Raw genomic sequence first — 16,192 nt, 5'->3', positions numbered from 1 at the left:
GTGAGCTTTAATTTTAAATTAGTGTAAATAAATAAAGAAGCGAGCAGTGTTAACTCTTAAATGAGTAAATGAATAGATATTTTTCTCAATCTTTTCATAGGAAGAATTATACTTACAGCGAGTAGCAGAACTGGACAAAATTACTTGTGAAAGAGATCATTTTAGACAGGCATATGAAGATCTTCGGAAACAAAGGCTTAATGAATTCATGGCAGGTTTTTATATAATAACAAATAAACTAAAGGAAAACTACCAAATGCTAACTCTGGGAGGTGATGCTGAACTGGAACTTGTAGACAGCTTGGATCCTTTCTCTGAAGGAATCATGTTCAGGTTTGTAATTATGTACTGAGTTTTGGATCTTCTTGTTATAGATCTCTACATATTCTCCAGACTCTCAGTATTTCTTAAGAGTGAGGTGAAGGGCAGCCCCTGTGGCGCAGCGGTTTGGCGCCACCTGCAGCCCAGGGCGTGATCCTGGAGAACCTGGATCGAGTCCCATATCGGGCTCTCTGCATGGAGCCTGCTTCTCCCTCTGCCTGTGTCTCTGTCTCTATGAATAAATAAATAAAATCTTAAAAAAAAAAAAAAAAAAGGTGAGAGGTGAAGATTAGATTTATAGTTTATTTGATGGTAAATAGTAATTACATACTGGCAGTTTACAGCATAAATTCTGGGCAAGCAGTAAATGTTTTGCGCAGTTATTTGTGTAGTTTATCTTTTTTAAATTTTTGAGCCATTTCAGTTTAACATCGGGACTTTTAAAATTGCAAAGCCAAATAATGCACTGGAAATGGAGAACAGCAAGAAGTGTTTACTGGCTTGCTGTTTAAATCTTAAAATTTTGGCAGGTGTGCTGTGTTTTGACTCTCCAGTAAGATTTTTATAAAGTAACCCCAAAGAAGTTTAGATTTGTGAAAGCAAATTAGAACTCCAAGAAAGATAGAAGCCAGTTACAGAAAACAAATCATGAAACTTTAGTTTTTCAAGTAATTTGACTAATAAGAGATTTTCTTAATACAGTGTTCGACCACCTAAGAAAAGTTGGAAGAAGATCTTCAATCTTTCAGGAGGAGAGAAAACACTTAGTTCATTGGCTTTAGTATTTGCTCTTCACCACTACAAACCCACTCCTCTGTACTTCATGGATGAGATCGATGCAGCCCTTGATTTTAAAAACGTGTCCATTGTTGCATTTTATATATATGTAAGTAATCAGTTAGAGGTTTTCATTCTGAGAATTTTATAGGTTCCCCTAATGATACACGTGGAATTTGTTGACTGACTTTTGAGCTTTCCCCCTATACTCTAATGCCATGTCCTATGTATCAAAGACCAAGTCCTTTATTTGAAATAAATATTCCCAATTTGGACATGTAAAGTATAAATCGATGGTATAAATTAGTAGCAGAAACACAACTAGAATCTCTAGTCTCCTGCTTAGATCTTTTTTCCACTAGAAGACGTCTGGGCCACTCTGCTTCTTCCAAAAATACCCAAATTCCTCTCAGACTCAAATATTGTGTCATGAATTATACCCATGCCATCATTCCTGTTCATGTTAATTATCAAAGTAATGTTGAATTTATTGCCCAGAAAAAACATTTCAGGTAAGTTTAGGTGTTTACTTGATAATACTTCTAACCTATTTTTTCTTTCTCCTTAGGAACAAACAAAAAATGCCCAGTTCATAATAATTTCTCTTCGAAATAATATGTTTGAGATTTCAGACAGACTTATTGGAATATACAAGACATACAATATAACAAAAAGTGTTGCAGTAAACCCAAAACAAATTGCATCTAAAGGACTTTGTTGAATTTGTTTATACTCCAGATTCCTCAAATTGGATCAGTATAAATTCAGCATATTGTATTATTGAGATTTTCTATTTGTAAAGGATTATAAATTATGTAAAATATATATTCCTAAACTGGATCATGTAATTAACTGGTTTCTATTTTATGCTATTAGGAAAGACAAAGTCTAATAAAATATTCTATATACCCGCTTCTAGGAGACTGTAAGAATCTGACAATTTTTTTTTTTTAATTTTTTTTTTTTTATTTATGATAGAGAGAGAGAGAGAGGCAGAGACACAGGCAGAGGGAGAAGCAGGCTCCATGCACCGGGAGCCTGATGTGGGATTCGATCCCGGGTCTCCAGGATCGCGCCCCGGGCCAAAGACAGGCGCCAAACCGCTGCGCCACCCAGGGATCCCAGAATCTGACAATTTTATAAGCAGCAGGCTATGGAGAAAATAAGATGCCTAGGAGGGTCAGGTGATTTGTCCTTAGTTCCAGGTTGTTACCAGCAGAGTTAAAAGAAGTGTGTTAATTCATGAACAGTAAAGTTCTAAGCTAGATCATGTTGTCGCAGCATACCATCATGGATCTTGAAAAGCCTGCCAACTACTACTGAATAAATTCTTAAGATAGTCCCATTTGGGGGATCCCTGGGTGGCTCAGTGGTTCGAGTCCCACGTCAGGCTCCTGGCATGGAGCCTGCTTCTCCCTCCTCCTTTGTCTCTGCCTCTCTCTCTCATAAATAAATAAATCTTTAAAAAAAAAAAAAAAGATAGTCCCGTTTGTTTTAGTAGTTCAGTCATTGTATTTATTACCTAACACTGGGAACTTTTTTTTGAGGGCCAGAAAACGGAGATGATCTGAAAATGAATGACTATAAGATACTCGTTGGTTAAAAAGGAATAATACCTACTGTCATTGCCTCATAAGAAGAAATAAGTATGTCCCCCCTGCAAACTAAGACGGAGTGTTTTTCCTCTTCTGCACTGCATCAGCTCAATGTTAACAGTGTTACTGGAACTTGGCAGCCACTTGGTTTTTTTTTTTTTTTTAATATTTTATTTATTCATGAGAGAGAGAGGCACAGAGACACAGGCAGAGAGAGGGGCAGGCTCCATGCAGGGAGCCTGACTTGGGACTCGATCCTAGGTCTCCAGGATCACGCCCTGGGCCAAAGTTGGCGCTAAACCGCTGAGCCACCAGGGCTGCCCAACCACTTGGTTTTCAGGATGAGTTCGGGTATGGTATCAGGTCTTTGCCTTAGCTATTTGATTTCTAGATCTTGATCCTAAGGAATTAAAAGTTACTGGGTTCAATATTCAGCGGCCATTGTTTAAGTACTAAAAAGATCCAATAAAGGTGGCTTGTATCATAGCACAGTCTGTAAATACGTTAGCATGCACTTAAATAAAGATTTGAACTCAAGTATGGTTGTTTTAAATCCAGATTATATAAAGAAAAGAGTAAAGATACAATCAAGTGTTTTCAATGGTGAGAATAGTGATAAATGGAATTTTTAATACTCTTGGTACTAAAGCTCTCCATTATTAAAATGTAATAAATTTTAAAGAGTTTAGGTAAAAAAGTTTAGGTAATTCCCATAACCCATATGAAAATTCCAAAGCTGCTACTACTGAATTTGAGTTCCTTATCAAGCCACTCAGTGCAAATAGCAAAATAAGTTTATTAAAATATATAGTTACACAAAATTTAGAAACATTTCAAGATTATATACTTTAAATTTTACAATTTCATCCTCCTGGTAAAAATCACAGAACGGAACAGCATGTATTAAGAATTGGTTATCTATATTAACTATATTCATGCACCACATAAAATTCATAGTTTTGTCTACTAAGAACTGGCAACTTACAAAATGGTAATGTCAAACCTAAAATGTATTAATAAGTATTGCTTCAATTTTTAGCTATAAATGATTCTAAGACATAGATTAGCCCTAACTAAATAAAAAACTTGGCTTAAAGTTTTGGTAGCATGACAGCAGGAACTCTGAACATACACAGAATTTCCCATATGCTGGCTGTATGGCCTTGGGCAAATTACTTTTGGTTCTGTTTCCTTACCTACAAAAATAAAAGTTAATATCTACTTCAGAAACTTAAGTGCTTGACACATAATAGCTAACAAATTTCAGTGCTTATCATTTTCATATTGACACTAAACAACCTCAGTCTAAATTTTATATTTCGGTGCTTTAATATACAGTATTAGTTACCTGGATATTAGCTGAATATTAATATTCAGTGTAAAGTTAATATGTTGTATTTATATTCAATACCTTAGTATTCATCCCCACACACAGACCTCTATTAATAATCTCCAAATGAAAAAAAAATAATAATCTCCAAATGTTCTTTATCCACACCGGTGATTGTGCTAGATATATTCTGATTCTGGTCATAAATTTGACTTAAATCAGCTAGCCATTTTTGTGTTAAGACATCCTCAGTAGATAAGACAGTAGGAGCATTTTAGAACTATATCCATTTTAATTCATTGTAATTTATATGTAATAGAGGACCTAGAACATTCCCTAATATGAACTGACAATCTCTGAACTAGGTAGGGCTCCTAGGAAACAGATCCAAGAGCAGCAACCAATTTGGAATTTCTAGAAAACAAGTGACATTTTACTTAGTTTCCATGTGACAAAAGGGCCAAAAGTCCTACCACAAGCACCACAATTCCAGTCCCTGTTAACAGGGAACTAATCGAAGAGATCTCAGTAGCTACAAAGGCTGCCATGTAAGCAAAATTCAAGAAAATTAAATTGATACTTTGTTTTTTTTTTGTTTGTTTTTTTTTAATTTTTATTTATTTATGATAGTCACAGAGAGAGAGAGGCAGAGACACAGGCAGAGGAAGAAGCAGGCTCCATGCACCGGGAGCCTGATGTGGGATTCGATCCCGGGTCTCTAGGATCGCGCCCTGGGCCAAAGGCAGGCGCCAAACCGCTGCGCCACCCAGGGATCCCTAAATTGATACTTTGATATAAGCATAAGCAAATGGCAGAAAAAAAATTTTAAGACAAATACAGTTTACATGATGCCACCTAAATCTAATGTGGATGGACTATATCAACAACATACTATGCCAGTAACATGTTTTTAATTTTTATCCAAGAAGTAATTTGGCAAGACTGAAGCCCTGACCAAAAAGTCCAATTTGCACAAACCATAAAACCATTTGAAAAGGTCACTGTTGATCCCCTAACACTTAAATCTCCAAAAGCAATAGCTTTGTCAGGAATGAATGCTGATGAACACTGTAGGGCTCTTAAATCTAAGATATATCAATGTATCAGGTGTTTGGTCAAAGTCAAAAATATCCTTAATGTAAACAATCCCTTAGTACTTTTAGACTGCTGCTTGAATTTAAAACCTCTACTCACCATCCTTATTTGGCCAAAGGCTTCAAGCCGCATCAAAATAAAGGCATATATGGCAAAATTAGGATTTTGCCATTTTAAAAAACTACATATACATAAAGAACTGCAACACTAACCACTGCAGTAATATACTAAGAAGAAAAATAATGCTAAAGACTGTATTGGTACAGAAATATTTCAACATCACAGCCATAAAGTCAACCTCAAGCAAATAAAATGGGATAATGTATTAAGTTAACTAGATATTCTGGTTTAGACACCTTATGTTATCATTTCTGACATTTCCACCATCTAAGCAGAATGGATGTTTTAACAGATTTCTATATATTTGTTGTAATAACTCAGTTTGCTATTTTATTTAGCCATCCTACCTTTCTCTCCCTTTCATAATGGTTTAGTCTGCTATACAGAATAAGCCTATTTAATACAGATTTGGATTTTCAACGAGAAACTAGTATCTTCCACAGGAATTCCTTAAGTAAATATAAAGTGTGACATAGCATATTCTTTAAATCATGCATATTGTTAGATAAACTTTGGTAAACAGATAGAAAGACTTCAGAAAAACATATTGAAGTGATTTCATTTAAAAAGGTTATTATGTGTTGGTTAAAAAAGAGGATCAACATCAGTATCACTGAAATTAAAGTAACTATAACAATGTTTAAAATCTTAAAAAATTCAACTTCATTTTCATCTTTATCAGGCCAGGAACATGGCATCCTCTTTGAAGAAATTTTCATTTCAGGAATGAGAAGTTTCTTAATTTGTCCAATTTCTGTTCTGCTCCAATCTTCTTTTAATATTTGGCTTACTCGAGGATAAATTTCAACAGGTTGGACTTCAGGAAGTGGTCTTTGTTTCAAAATCTGCACATGTTGGCGGATATCATCAACTTTTTCAAGAAATTTAAGTGGAGACTCTTCCTGTAAAGATGTTGTCAGGGTCATTAATTCAAGTTGCTGCTCTCTCATTTCCTTCATTCTTTCAATTTGTGGAGTATATTCTTGATTAATCAGATTGCTAACATCACAAAGAGCAGCTAGGAAAATTTTTTTTTTCTGTTCTAATGTATCACTAAGCTCCTTAAAATACTGGAGAACAAGTTCCTTATCACTTTGAACCATTTTTTCTGAATTAGATTTCTGTTCTTCCAGCTTTTCAATAAGACGAGTAAGATCTGTCCAGTGTGTGTCAGTTAACTGTTCAAGCAGTTTTTGAGGTGTGTCCTTTTCTTTTAGATAGGCACTCTGAAGATCATCTATGGGATGACCATGATGTTGACCTATGGTAAGGCAATGACCACAAACTAATTTTTTATCTAGGAGACAGTAAACATTTAACGGTTGTCTGTAATGTTCAGGACAGGTGACAATATCTGGATGGTCTTCTTGCTGGTACTTTTCAATAATAGCCCTTAATGCAAAATTAACAGGTAAAGATTCAATACCAGTTGGAGCAATCTCAATAATACTTCTGCAATTGGGGCACTTGAGTGGAATTCGTAAAGGTCTCCATATATAAAAGTTCCCAGATGCCTGAAGAACGTTTTCCAAGCAATTTCTACAAAATGTATGAGAGCATGGTAGTACACGAGGATCTTCAAAAATACTGTAGCAAATGGGACATGTTAATTCATCCTCAAAATTGTGCATTTCCTGTCAAGATAAAAAAGTATTTTAACACTACATATATATAATAAAGACACTTGTATATACTATATAAAGTTTTAGGTATTAACCACAAAACTATCAATATACTGTGCTTGTTATTTAAAAAAGATAATTAAGGTGTTTAAGGTTTTTTATATGCAGCTTTTTAAGTACAATTCCTAATATATAATATATAGATATCATTTTTATGAGCTTACTTTGGGACAAAAAGGTTAAATAATTCTAATTTGCAGTAAAGACTTCAAATTATCTGTTTGCCTTTCTGCAAAAGTAAAATTCAGTGTTCTGTTTAAGTCTACTTAATGATAACCTGTGCAACTTTTTACATTCTAAGCACTATAATCAAAACTATGCACAAAAACTGGAAGTCCTAGCCACAGTAGATAAGAAAAAAAAAGGCATGTACATTGGTGTAAAAAAAAAAAAAACTGTCCCTATTTGCAGACAGGATACTTTATATAGAAAACCCTAAAGACCCACCAAAAAACTCTTAGAACAAATGAAGATTCTGTAAATTAATCTGTTGCATTTCTATACACTTAGTAGCAGGAAGAAATTAACAACCACATTTACCAGAACAAAATACCTAAGAGTAAACTAAGGAGGTAAAAGACCTGTACTCTGAAGACTATTCAACACTGATGGAAGAAACCGAAGACAAACAGGTTGAAAAACACGCCATATCTCCTGGATTGGAAGAATATTGTTAAAATGTCTATACTGGGGCAGCCCGGGTGGCTCAGCAGTTTAGCACCGCCTTCGGCCCAGGGCCTGATCCTAGAGACCCTGGATCGAGTCCCACATCGGGCTCGGAGCCTGCTTCTCCCTCTGCCTGTGTCTCTGCCTCTCCCTTTCTCTCTGAATAAATAAAAAATCTTTTTTTTTTTTTTTAAGAACTACACCAAAATAAAAATTTATGCCAAGCACATGAAAAGGCAATGAGAGATTATTTGCAAATGATATCTGATAAGGGGTTAATATCCAAAATATATAAGGAACTTTTAACCCAACACGAAAACCAATACAATCCAATTAAAAAATGGGCAGAGGACCTGAGTAAACACTGATCACTGGAAACATCAAAACTACAAGATACCACCTTACTTTTGTCAGAATGGCTAGTAACAGACAAAGTGTTAGCAAGGATATGGAAAAAAAGGAATCCTATACTGTTAGTGGAGTGTAAATTGGTGCAATCACTAGAAAATGGTATGGAGGGTCCTCAAAAAACTAAAAATAGAAAAAACCATACAACCCCATAATTCCACTACTAGATATTTAACAAAAAAAGGTAACACTAATTCCAAAAGATGTATGCACCCCATGTTCACTGCAGCATTTTTGCCATAGCCCAAGATATGGAGGAAACACATGTCCTCCATATCATATGTCAATAGATGAATGGATGAGATCTGGTGTGTATGTGTTTATGTGTATGTGTTTATATATGTACATGTATAATAAAGAGACATGATGAAATAATCGTCAGCCATAGAAAAATGAGATCTTGTATCTGAAATAACATGGACAGACCTGGAGGGTATTATGCCAAGCAAGTAAGACAGAGAAAGACTTAATACCGTATGATTTCACTTAGATGTGCTATCTAAACAAATGAGCAGGGCTGCCTCAGTGACTCACTCAGTTGAGTGTCCAATTCTTGGTTTCAGCTCAGGTCATGATCTCAGGATCATGGGATCAAGTCCCACATCAGGCTCCTTCCTTAGCACAGTCTGCTTGAGCTTCTCTCTCTCCCTCTTCTGCTGTCCTTCCCCCCACCAGTGCTTACTCTTTAGCTTTAAAGTAAATTAATTAAATCTTTTTTAAAAATTAAACAAATGAGCAAACAAAAACACCAAAACAGATCCCTAAATACAGAGAACAAACATGATTGTGGGACAGGGGTGGGTGAGGCTGGTGAAATGGGAATTTTATAATACTTTCCTATACATTAGGATATAAGCCTACAATAAGGACAGGAATTGTGTCTAAACAGAAATTGAAGGGCTCCTGGGTGGCTCAGTCAGTTAAGTGTCCAACTCTTGGTTTTGGCCCAGGTTATAATCTCAGGGTCATAGGACTGAGACCTACACCAGGCTCCACACTTGGCATGGAGTCTCCTTGAGATTCTCTCCCTTTCTCCATGCCCCTCCCCCTGCTTGCTCACATGCTCTCTCTGAAATGTTTTTTAAAAAATTAACATAGAACTTGACACAGGTATTCACTCAACGTTGGTTGAATAAACACTACCCCTTAAGAAACGAATATTAATAAAATGTCAGATCTTAGTTTTTTGTTTTTTAAATAGCAAAATCTAATTTGTTTAGAAAAAGCTATGACAGGAGAGACTATCAAAAAATACTCCATTCAGACTGACAATATTCAGAACCCTTATGAGCCAAGATGTATCACATAGATACTAACCTTGAACTGTGAAGCATTCCAGGAAACTAAAGTAATTGGGCAACAGTACAGAAGATGATATTCACTGCAGGTAAGTGCAAGTGAATGCACACTAGGGGGACTCCATGACTTTACCCCATACCTACAGAGAGCTCTGTAATCACACAAAAACAACCCATGAAAAACAAATATGTTTCTCAGAGGACTTTAGTGATGTCAGAATTCATAATGAAGGAAGAAACAAAACACTTTATAGGTTAAAAAAATAACCTTTGAGCAGTGGACATATGTTCAGTTTAGATTTAATATTAGAGCTTTTTAATGTTTAATTACCAAAATCAGGCCTAAAACAGAATCTAACCTTTCCCTCTAAAGTCCTCTATTTGTCAAAATGCTAGAAAACATTACTCCCTGAGGACTCATTTAGAGACCTCAAAAGTTCAACTTTGTTTAGAATGAAGAAATTTACAATGATATTGAAAGAAAACGTCATCTCCTGAGCTCATATAAAATAAAAGCAAATACGGTCCCAAACGTTAACTTTCAGCATATAAAAAAATTTAATACGATTTAGTTAGAACTTTGTGGATAATTTGAAAATCAGAAATAAAATCCTACTCTTGGATGACCCTCTTATTTGCTGAGTTATTAAAAACATTTTAGGCAATACATTTATGACAAGACAGAACTGGTGAACATAAACTAGCCTGGTTGAAAATAACTCTGTAAGGCCAGGAACTTTCTGACTCTGGTTATTCCCTAAGAAACAAGATATAGGTAGTTATCATGCTTAAAAGTTCTTCCAGTAACTACAATGAAATTTTATACAGAAGTTTTCCGTATCCAGCTCAGTTTTGAGAGGAAAAAAAAAGGAGCAAACCACTTGACCTATGTATATTTTCTAGTATGAATACCTTGGATTTAGGTATGTTACATGTATGCAACAACACTGAAAACTAGGATCAGTGAAGCAATGTCCGGAATATTCCAGGAAAAAAATGGCTTCCAACCTAAAATTCCATACTCCGAAAAATAAATTTTGAGGGTAGAATGAAGATAGTTGACATGAGAGGTCTAAAAATGAACACTCACCCACCTATTCTAAAGAAGCTACTGCAGGGAGAAACGAAAGGCATTCTCACCAGATTAATGGGGAAATTAAATTCAAGACAACTGTGCAAGTCTAGAGGACAAGTACTCTGGAAAAAGATGACATATCCAAAAAGAATGTCAACTGACATTATTTCATGTGTCTGAACATACTGAAAGGTGATGACAAAATTAGTTTGGGAAAAGTGATGGAATCATGAAATGAGAGGAAATATATAGCTCATTTATCATATTAGTCATAATATTAAATATTGATTTTACCAAAAACATGACTTAGGGACCGAATGCCTGTCCCCCCAAAATTCATGTTGAAATCCTAACAGTTAATGTGATGGTATCAGGAAGTACAGCCCTCTGCCCTCATGAATGCTATTAGTGCCCTTACAGGAGACATGATGGCCTGCTCCCTCTCTTTCTCAGCTCTCCAACACTTAAGGACAACAGCATTAAGATAGCCATCTGCTAACCAGAAAGGGAGCTCTAACCAGAATCCAACTATGCTGGCATCCAGATCTTGGACTTCTCAGCCTCCAAAACTATGAGAAGTATCTGTTCTTTAGGTGACTTAGTCCATGGTATTTTTAACAGCCCAGACTAAGAAAATGATAATTATACTGGCCAGAGGGAATAAAGGAAGAAAAGTGTTTAAGAATTAAATCTTTTTTAAATATAAGATTATTTAAGAAAGAGAGCACGAGTGGTCGGGGGGAAGCAAACTCCTCACCAAGCAGAGAGCTGGACAGAGGGCTCAATCCCAGAACCCTGGGATCATGACCTAAACTGAAGCCAGAGGCTTAATCAACTGAGCCACCCAAGCAACTCAAGAACTAAATCTTAATCTTCCCTAATAAGAAGTCAACACATACCTAAAAGTAAAAAAAAAAAAAAAAAAAAAGTGTGTGTGTGTATATATATATTCCATACTAATTAATAATATATATATATTATACACACACACACACATATCCCAAGTAATCACATTAAAAGCATATTATTTAAAAATCTAGAAGCAGGTGCATCTGAGTAGCTCAGTCGGGTAAGCATCTGCCTTTGGCTCAGGTCATGATCCTGGAGTCCCAGGACCAAGCCCCACATTGGGCTCCCTGCTCAGCAGTCTGCTTGTCCCTCTGCCTCTCACCCCACTCATGCACGCTCTCTCTCTCTCTCTCTCTCTCTCTCGCTCATTCTCTCAAATAAATAAATAAAATCTTAAAAAAAAAACAAAACCTAGAAGCAAATACCAAAAGAAATCATTAAATGAAAGTGGTTGTTTCTGGAGAATAGGAATCAGGAGTGGGGAAAGTGAGGGCAGGCGGCTGATATTTTTCATTATTAACCTACATAATGCTATTTTATTTTCAACTATTAACATCTAATTAAAAAGATAAAATTTTAGAGCGAGACACTACTAGAAGCATCCAGGCAAAAAAGCAAGCTATTGAATAAAAAGGAAAAAAAAAACAATGGTCTCAGAATTCTGCTCTGGGAGACTGTAATTTCTAAAAAGGGACACAATTATCTCCCACATATGCTCCTCTGCAGTGTGGCTTTGGTGATACTCCTCCATCAAAAGATGAAATCTCCTCCCCACAAAAAAACACAGGTAGGCCATGTGGCTGCTTTGATCAACAGAATGAAGTACCAGCAATGCTATGACCGTTCTGGATATAGCCCTTAATTAGCCAGGTAAGGTTATTGCCTCTAAGAGTCATGAATCACTATGTAAAAAGTCCAGGCTACTCTGCCAGCAGGAGGGAAAAGTAGAGAAGCAATGAAGTACCAGACACGTTAATGAAAAAGTCATCATGAACATGCAGCCAGTCAAGCCTTTAGATATTTTTTACATGGTGGTACATATAACCAGAATAAGCAACAAGGAATGCTGAAAGATCATATAGCAGTGTCCACAGGGTCTAAAAAGGAAAGGATATGATCTAAGAATTCTTTACCCAGCCAAGACGTAATTTATTCATGTGAAACAAAAATACTCCTAGGAAAATCTATAGGGTTTTTAAAAAAAATTCTAAAGAGCAGAGCTGAAGTTATACGCTTTCATTACTAAACAAAAGGAATACAAAAATGATTCCTCTAAAGGAAAAGAGTTAAAAAAAAGAAAGGAAAACCAACCTAGGAAAAGCAGAAGAAAACAATACAAATAAAGGTGGCAATGAATTAGAAAACAAAATTGTAAGAATCGATAAACCCAAGAGCTGTCTCTTTAAATAAGCCATTAGCAGGCAGCCCAGGCGGCTCAGCGCCACCGGTCCAGGGCGTGATCCTGGAGACCTGGGATCGAGTCCCACGTCAGGTTCCCTGTGTGGAGCCTGCTTCTCCCTCTGCCTGTGACTCTGCCTCTCTCTGTCTCTATGAATAAATAAATAAAATCTTAAAAAAAAAAAAATAGGCCATTAGCTATCTGGGATAGACAGCCTCCAAATGGCCCCCAATAACCTCCACTTCCTAGTTAGTCATGTCCTTTTAGAATACCTTTCCCTTAAAAAACAAACAAACCCTTTCCCTTGAGTGTAGCCTGGACCTAGTGACTCCCTTTTTTTTTTTTTTTTTTTTAAGATTTTGAGAATGCACAAGCAGGTGGGGGCTGGGGGGTGTGCAGAGGAAGAGGGAAAAGCAGACTTCCCACTGAGCAGAGAGCCTGACAAGAGACTCAATCCCAGGACCCTGGAATTATGACCTAAGCCGAAGGCAGATGCTTTAACAGACTGAGCCACCGAGGTGACGCCCTAGTAACTCCTTTCTAACAAATGAATACAGGAGAAATGACAGGATATTACTTCCAAGGTTTTATAATAAAAGACCATGATTTCCATCAGGAATGATCTGGCTCTCTTCACATCTCTTGGATCACTGTCACTGAGAGAATCAAGAGGCCATGTTGTGAACAGATGAGGGTCCACTCAATATGGCAAGGAACTACAGCCCTCAGTCTAACAGCCCCCTAGAAACTGGAAGCCTACCACGACTACATAAGTGAGCTTAGAAGCAAGATACTTCAGGGCCAGTGAAATCCTGCAATGACTGCAGCCTCAGCCAACAACTTGACTGCAACCTCATGAAAGACCTTAGGCTGGAGGCACTCAGCCAAGCTGCTCCTAGATTCCTGATCCACAGAAATTGTACTTTAATATTTTAAAATTGTATTTTAATATTTTAAACTGCTAAATTTTGGAACAATTTTTATGTAGCAATAGATTAATACACTATCCTAGTCAAGAGGGAAAAGAAAGAAGTAACAAATATACAAAGTTAGCAGTGAAAAAAGCAAATAAACCAAATATAGAAAAAGCCAAAATTATAATATAATACCTTGCATAATTCTATGCTATATTTGAGGAACTACAAAAAATGAATTATTCTCTATAGCAGTTCAAATGCCAAACTGATCAGAAAATATAAAGCAAAATATGAGAGAAATTCAAAATCAGGAAAGTGCTACTTCAAAAAAAAGAGGAGAGGGGAAGACAAGCTTCTCTGGGGGAGTTCTTTAATTTTTAAGAGGCAATTTCTCGTTTAACTGTTCGAGAATACAAAGATAGGGAGTTTGCAAAACGTTTTGAAAACAGTATAACATGATTCCAAAATCTAACAAAGACAAACTAAAAATAGACTAATTTCAAAAATGGACACTGATATAAAATCCTGAACATGGTATTAGCAAAAACAAATCCAGAGTACATCAAAAGAATACAGTACAAAGAAAGAAAAAAAAAGAATACAGTACAATGACCAAAATGAGGTTCTTCCCAGAAATGTAAAGTTAATTTAATAACAAAAAATTGGGATCCCTGGGTGGCGCAGCGGTTTGGCGCCTGCCTTTGGCCCAGGGCGCGATCCTGGAGACCCGGGATCGAGTCCCACGTCGGGCTCCCGGTGCATGGAGCCTGCTTCTCCCTCTATGTCTCTGCCTCTCTCTCTCTATCTCTGTGACTATCATAAATAAATAAATTAAAAAAAAAAAATTACTCAATTAGGTCAATCGAGAAAAACTGTATGATTGCAAAAGATACGGAAAATGCGTATAATATAAAAATTAGTAAGCAACCCACAAAGACAGAAAGTGAAATGGGGCTAGAGGGAGAGGAGATGGAGAGTTATTGTTTAGTTCTAAGTTTGGGAAGATGGAAAATGTTCTGGAGGCAGATGGGTATTGACAGTTGCACAATAATGTGAATGTACTTAATGACAGTAAATTGCACACTTAATGGTTATAATAGTACATTTTATGTCTAATTTCAAAACAATAACTTTTTAAAAAAAAATTAAGTGCCTTTCCTATTGTCTTTCCTCTGCCAAATTAATTGTAGAATCAACTTTCATTATCTTATGTTTTTAGAAAGCAAAGAAGTAAAATAAGTCACCCATGTAAAATGTTATTTTCCTCCTGTGAGTACTAAAAGCCCAAGTAAACATTGATAATTTTTTTTTTAAAGATTTATTTATCTATTCATTCAGAGAGCGAGAGAGAGAGACACAGGCAGAGAGAGAAGCAGGCCCCATGCAGGAAGCCCGATGTGGGACCCGATCCCGGGTCTCCAGGATCACACCCCAGGCTGCAGGCGGCACTAAACCACTGAGCCACCGGGGCTGCCCCAAACATTGATAATTTATATCAAGATTTCCTGTTATCCTTTTTAAAGTCCTCAAGATATGAGTATAAAAAATAAAGCTGAGGATAATCATCCACTTATAACTTATTTCACAAAATTCTTGTGTTTAAGTGTCAAAAACAAATACACTTCTGAATATCTAAACTTTTTATATAGTCTTTCTCCAGAAAACGGACTTTCTACAGAACCTCCACTATGTCTAACTAGATAGTCAGTACTGATTATAGATTATGGAGAATTAAACAGTACAAAAAAAAAAATCATTACCCATTCTACTACAGAGTAGTGTGTAAACTATGTTTTAAGTTTTAATTCACGAATAATGCCTTTCATCTCTAAACATGAGTAGTAATAAAACATTCATTACATTTTACAACCTCTGAAGAAAATTATGTTTACCACATTATAGAGTTAAGTGACTTGCTCTAGGAGTTACAGTGTGAGTCAGCTGAAAGTCTGGGAAAATTCTGATTGGGTCTCACATCTTTGTGGCCCTAACTGATATACAGCACATTTTATGCAATTCAAGATTACTTTAGAAATACTACAACTGTGCCGTCCATATACATAAAGCAAGATTTTAAAAATGCTTTTGTATGTATAAATATACAAAAATTCTGTATGAATAAATATTTTGTATAAATATACAAAAATAATGATCACCATAACTTTTTTTTTTTTTACTTTCAAAAAAAAAAATCCTATGGTCAGATAGGACTTTAAGTCTGTCCATTTGCACGGTTCTTGCATCCTGACATCAATCTATTTCCCCAAACTAAGAAAGAAACTACCTATGTGATCTAACCAGGAACTTGTGAGAAATTCAGGTTTTCATTGCTTTTTCTTCAGTATTTTTCACAGTGAAAATATATTCAGCAATATGTTTGCTGAAAGGCAATGTTAAAACTAACATTATCTAAAAATCCAAATTTCACCTTGCCAGACTGAAGTATGGTACCTTCCTTCAAAGGATAGCTACACAAGTCATCAAAGAAAAAAAAAAAAGCAAATCAGTATGTAAATACATAGTAAAAAGGTAGCCAGGTAATTTAAGTAATAAATGCAACCTGCAGGTCTGTATGCATAAAATGATACCATTTGTGTGTTCAGATGCACACAAATCCTTGTAAAATTTCTTAAAGGATATACAAAAGTGACTAACTGCAA

At 35.9% G+C, this 16,192-nt stretch overlaps 2 protein-coding genes across 8 annotated transcripts in view; one reads left to right on the top strand and one right to left on the bottom strand.

Annotated features, from left to right (window-relative positions):
* SMC4 (structural maintenance of chromosomes 4) overlaps positions 1–2,027 on the top strand; it is a 36,195-nt gene extending 34,168 nt beyond the window's left edge. The window contains exons 22-24 of the mRNA XM_041731665.1: positions 101–333; positions 1,024–1,207; positions 1,667–2,027. Coding sequence (XP_041587599.1) covers positions 101–333; positions 1,024–1,207; positions 1,667–1,819 — 570 coding nt within the window. The 3' untranslated portion in view covers positions 1,820–2,027. The remainder of the gene's footprint in view (positions 1–100; positions 334–1,023; positions 1,208–1,666) is intronic.
* A 318-nt stretch (positions 2,028–2,345) lies between these two features.
* The window catches only part of TRIM59 (tripartite motif containing 59), a 47,375-nt gene continuing 33,528 nt past the window's right edge, over positions 2,346–16,192 (bottom strand). For all 7 annotated transcript variants that reach the window (XM_041731674.1, XM_041731673.1, XM_041731671.1 and 4 more), the window contains one exon: positions 2,346–6,872. In XM_041731674.1, the coding sequence (XP_041587608.1) occupies positions 5,655–6,869 (1,215 nt within the window). In that variant the 5' untranslated portion in view covers positions 6,870–6,872 and the 3' untranslated portion in view covers positions 2,346–5,654. The remainder of the gene's footprint in view (positions 6,873–16,192) is intronic.

Source organism: Vulpes lagopus, chromosome 17 (assembly GCF_018345385.1).
Source record: "Vulpes lagopus strain Blue_001 chromosome 17, ASM1834538v1, whole genome shotgun sequence".
Lineage (NCBI taxonomy): Eukaryota > Metazoa > Chordata > Mammalia > Carnivora > Canidae > Vulpes > Vulpes lagopus.
This window is presented reverse-complemented; position numbering and strand designations above follow the sequence as displayed.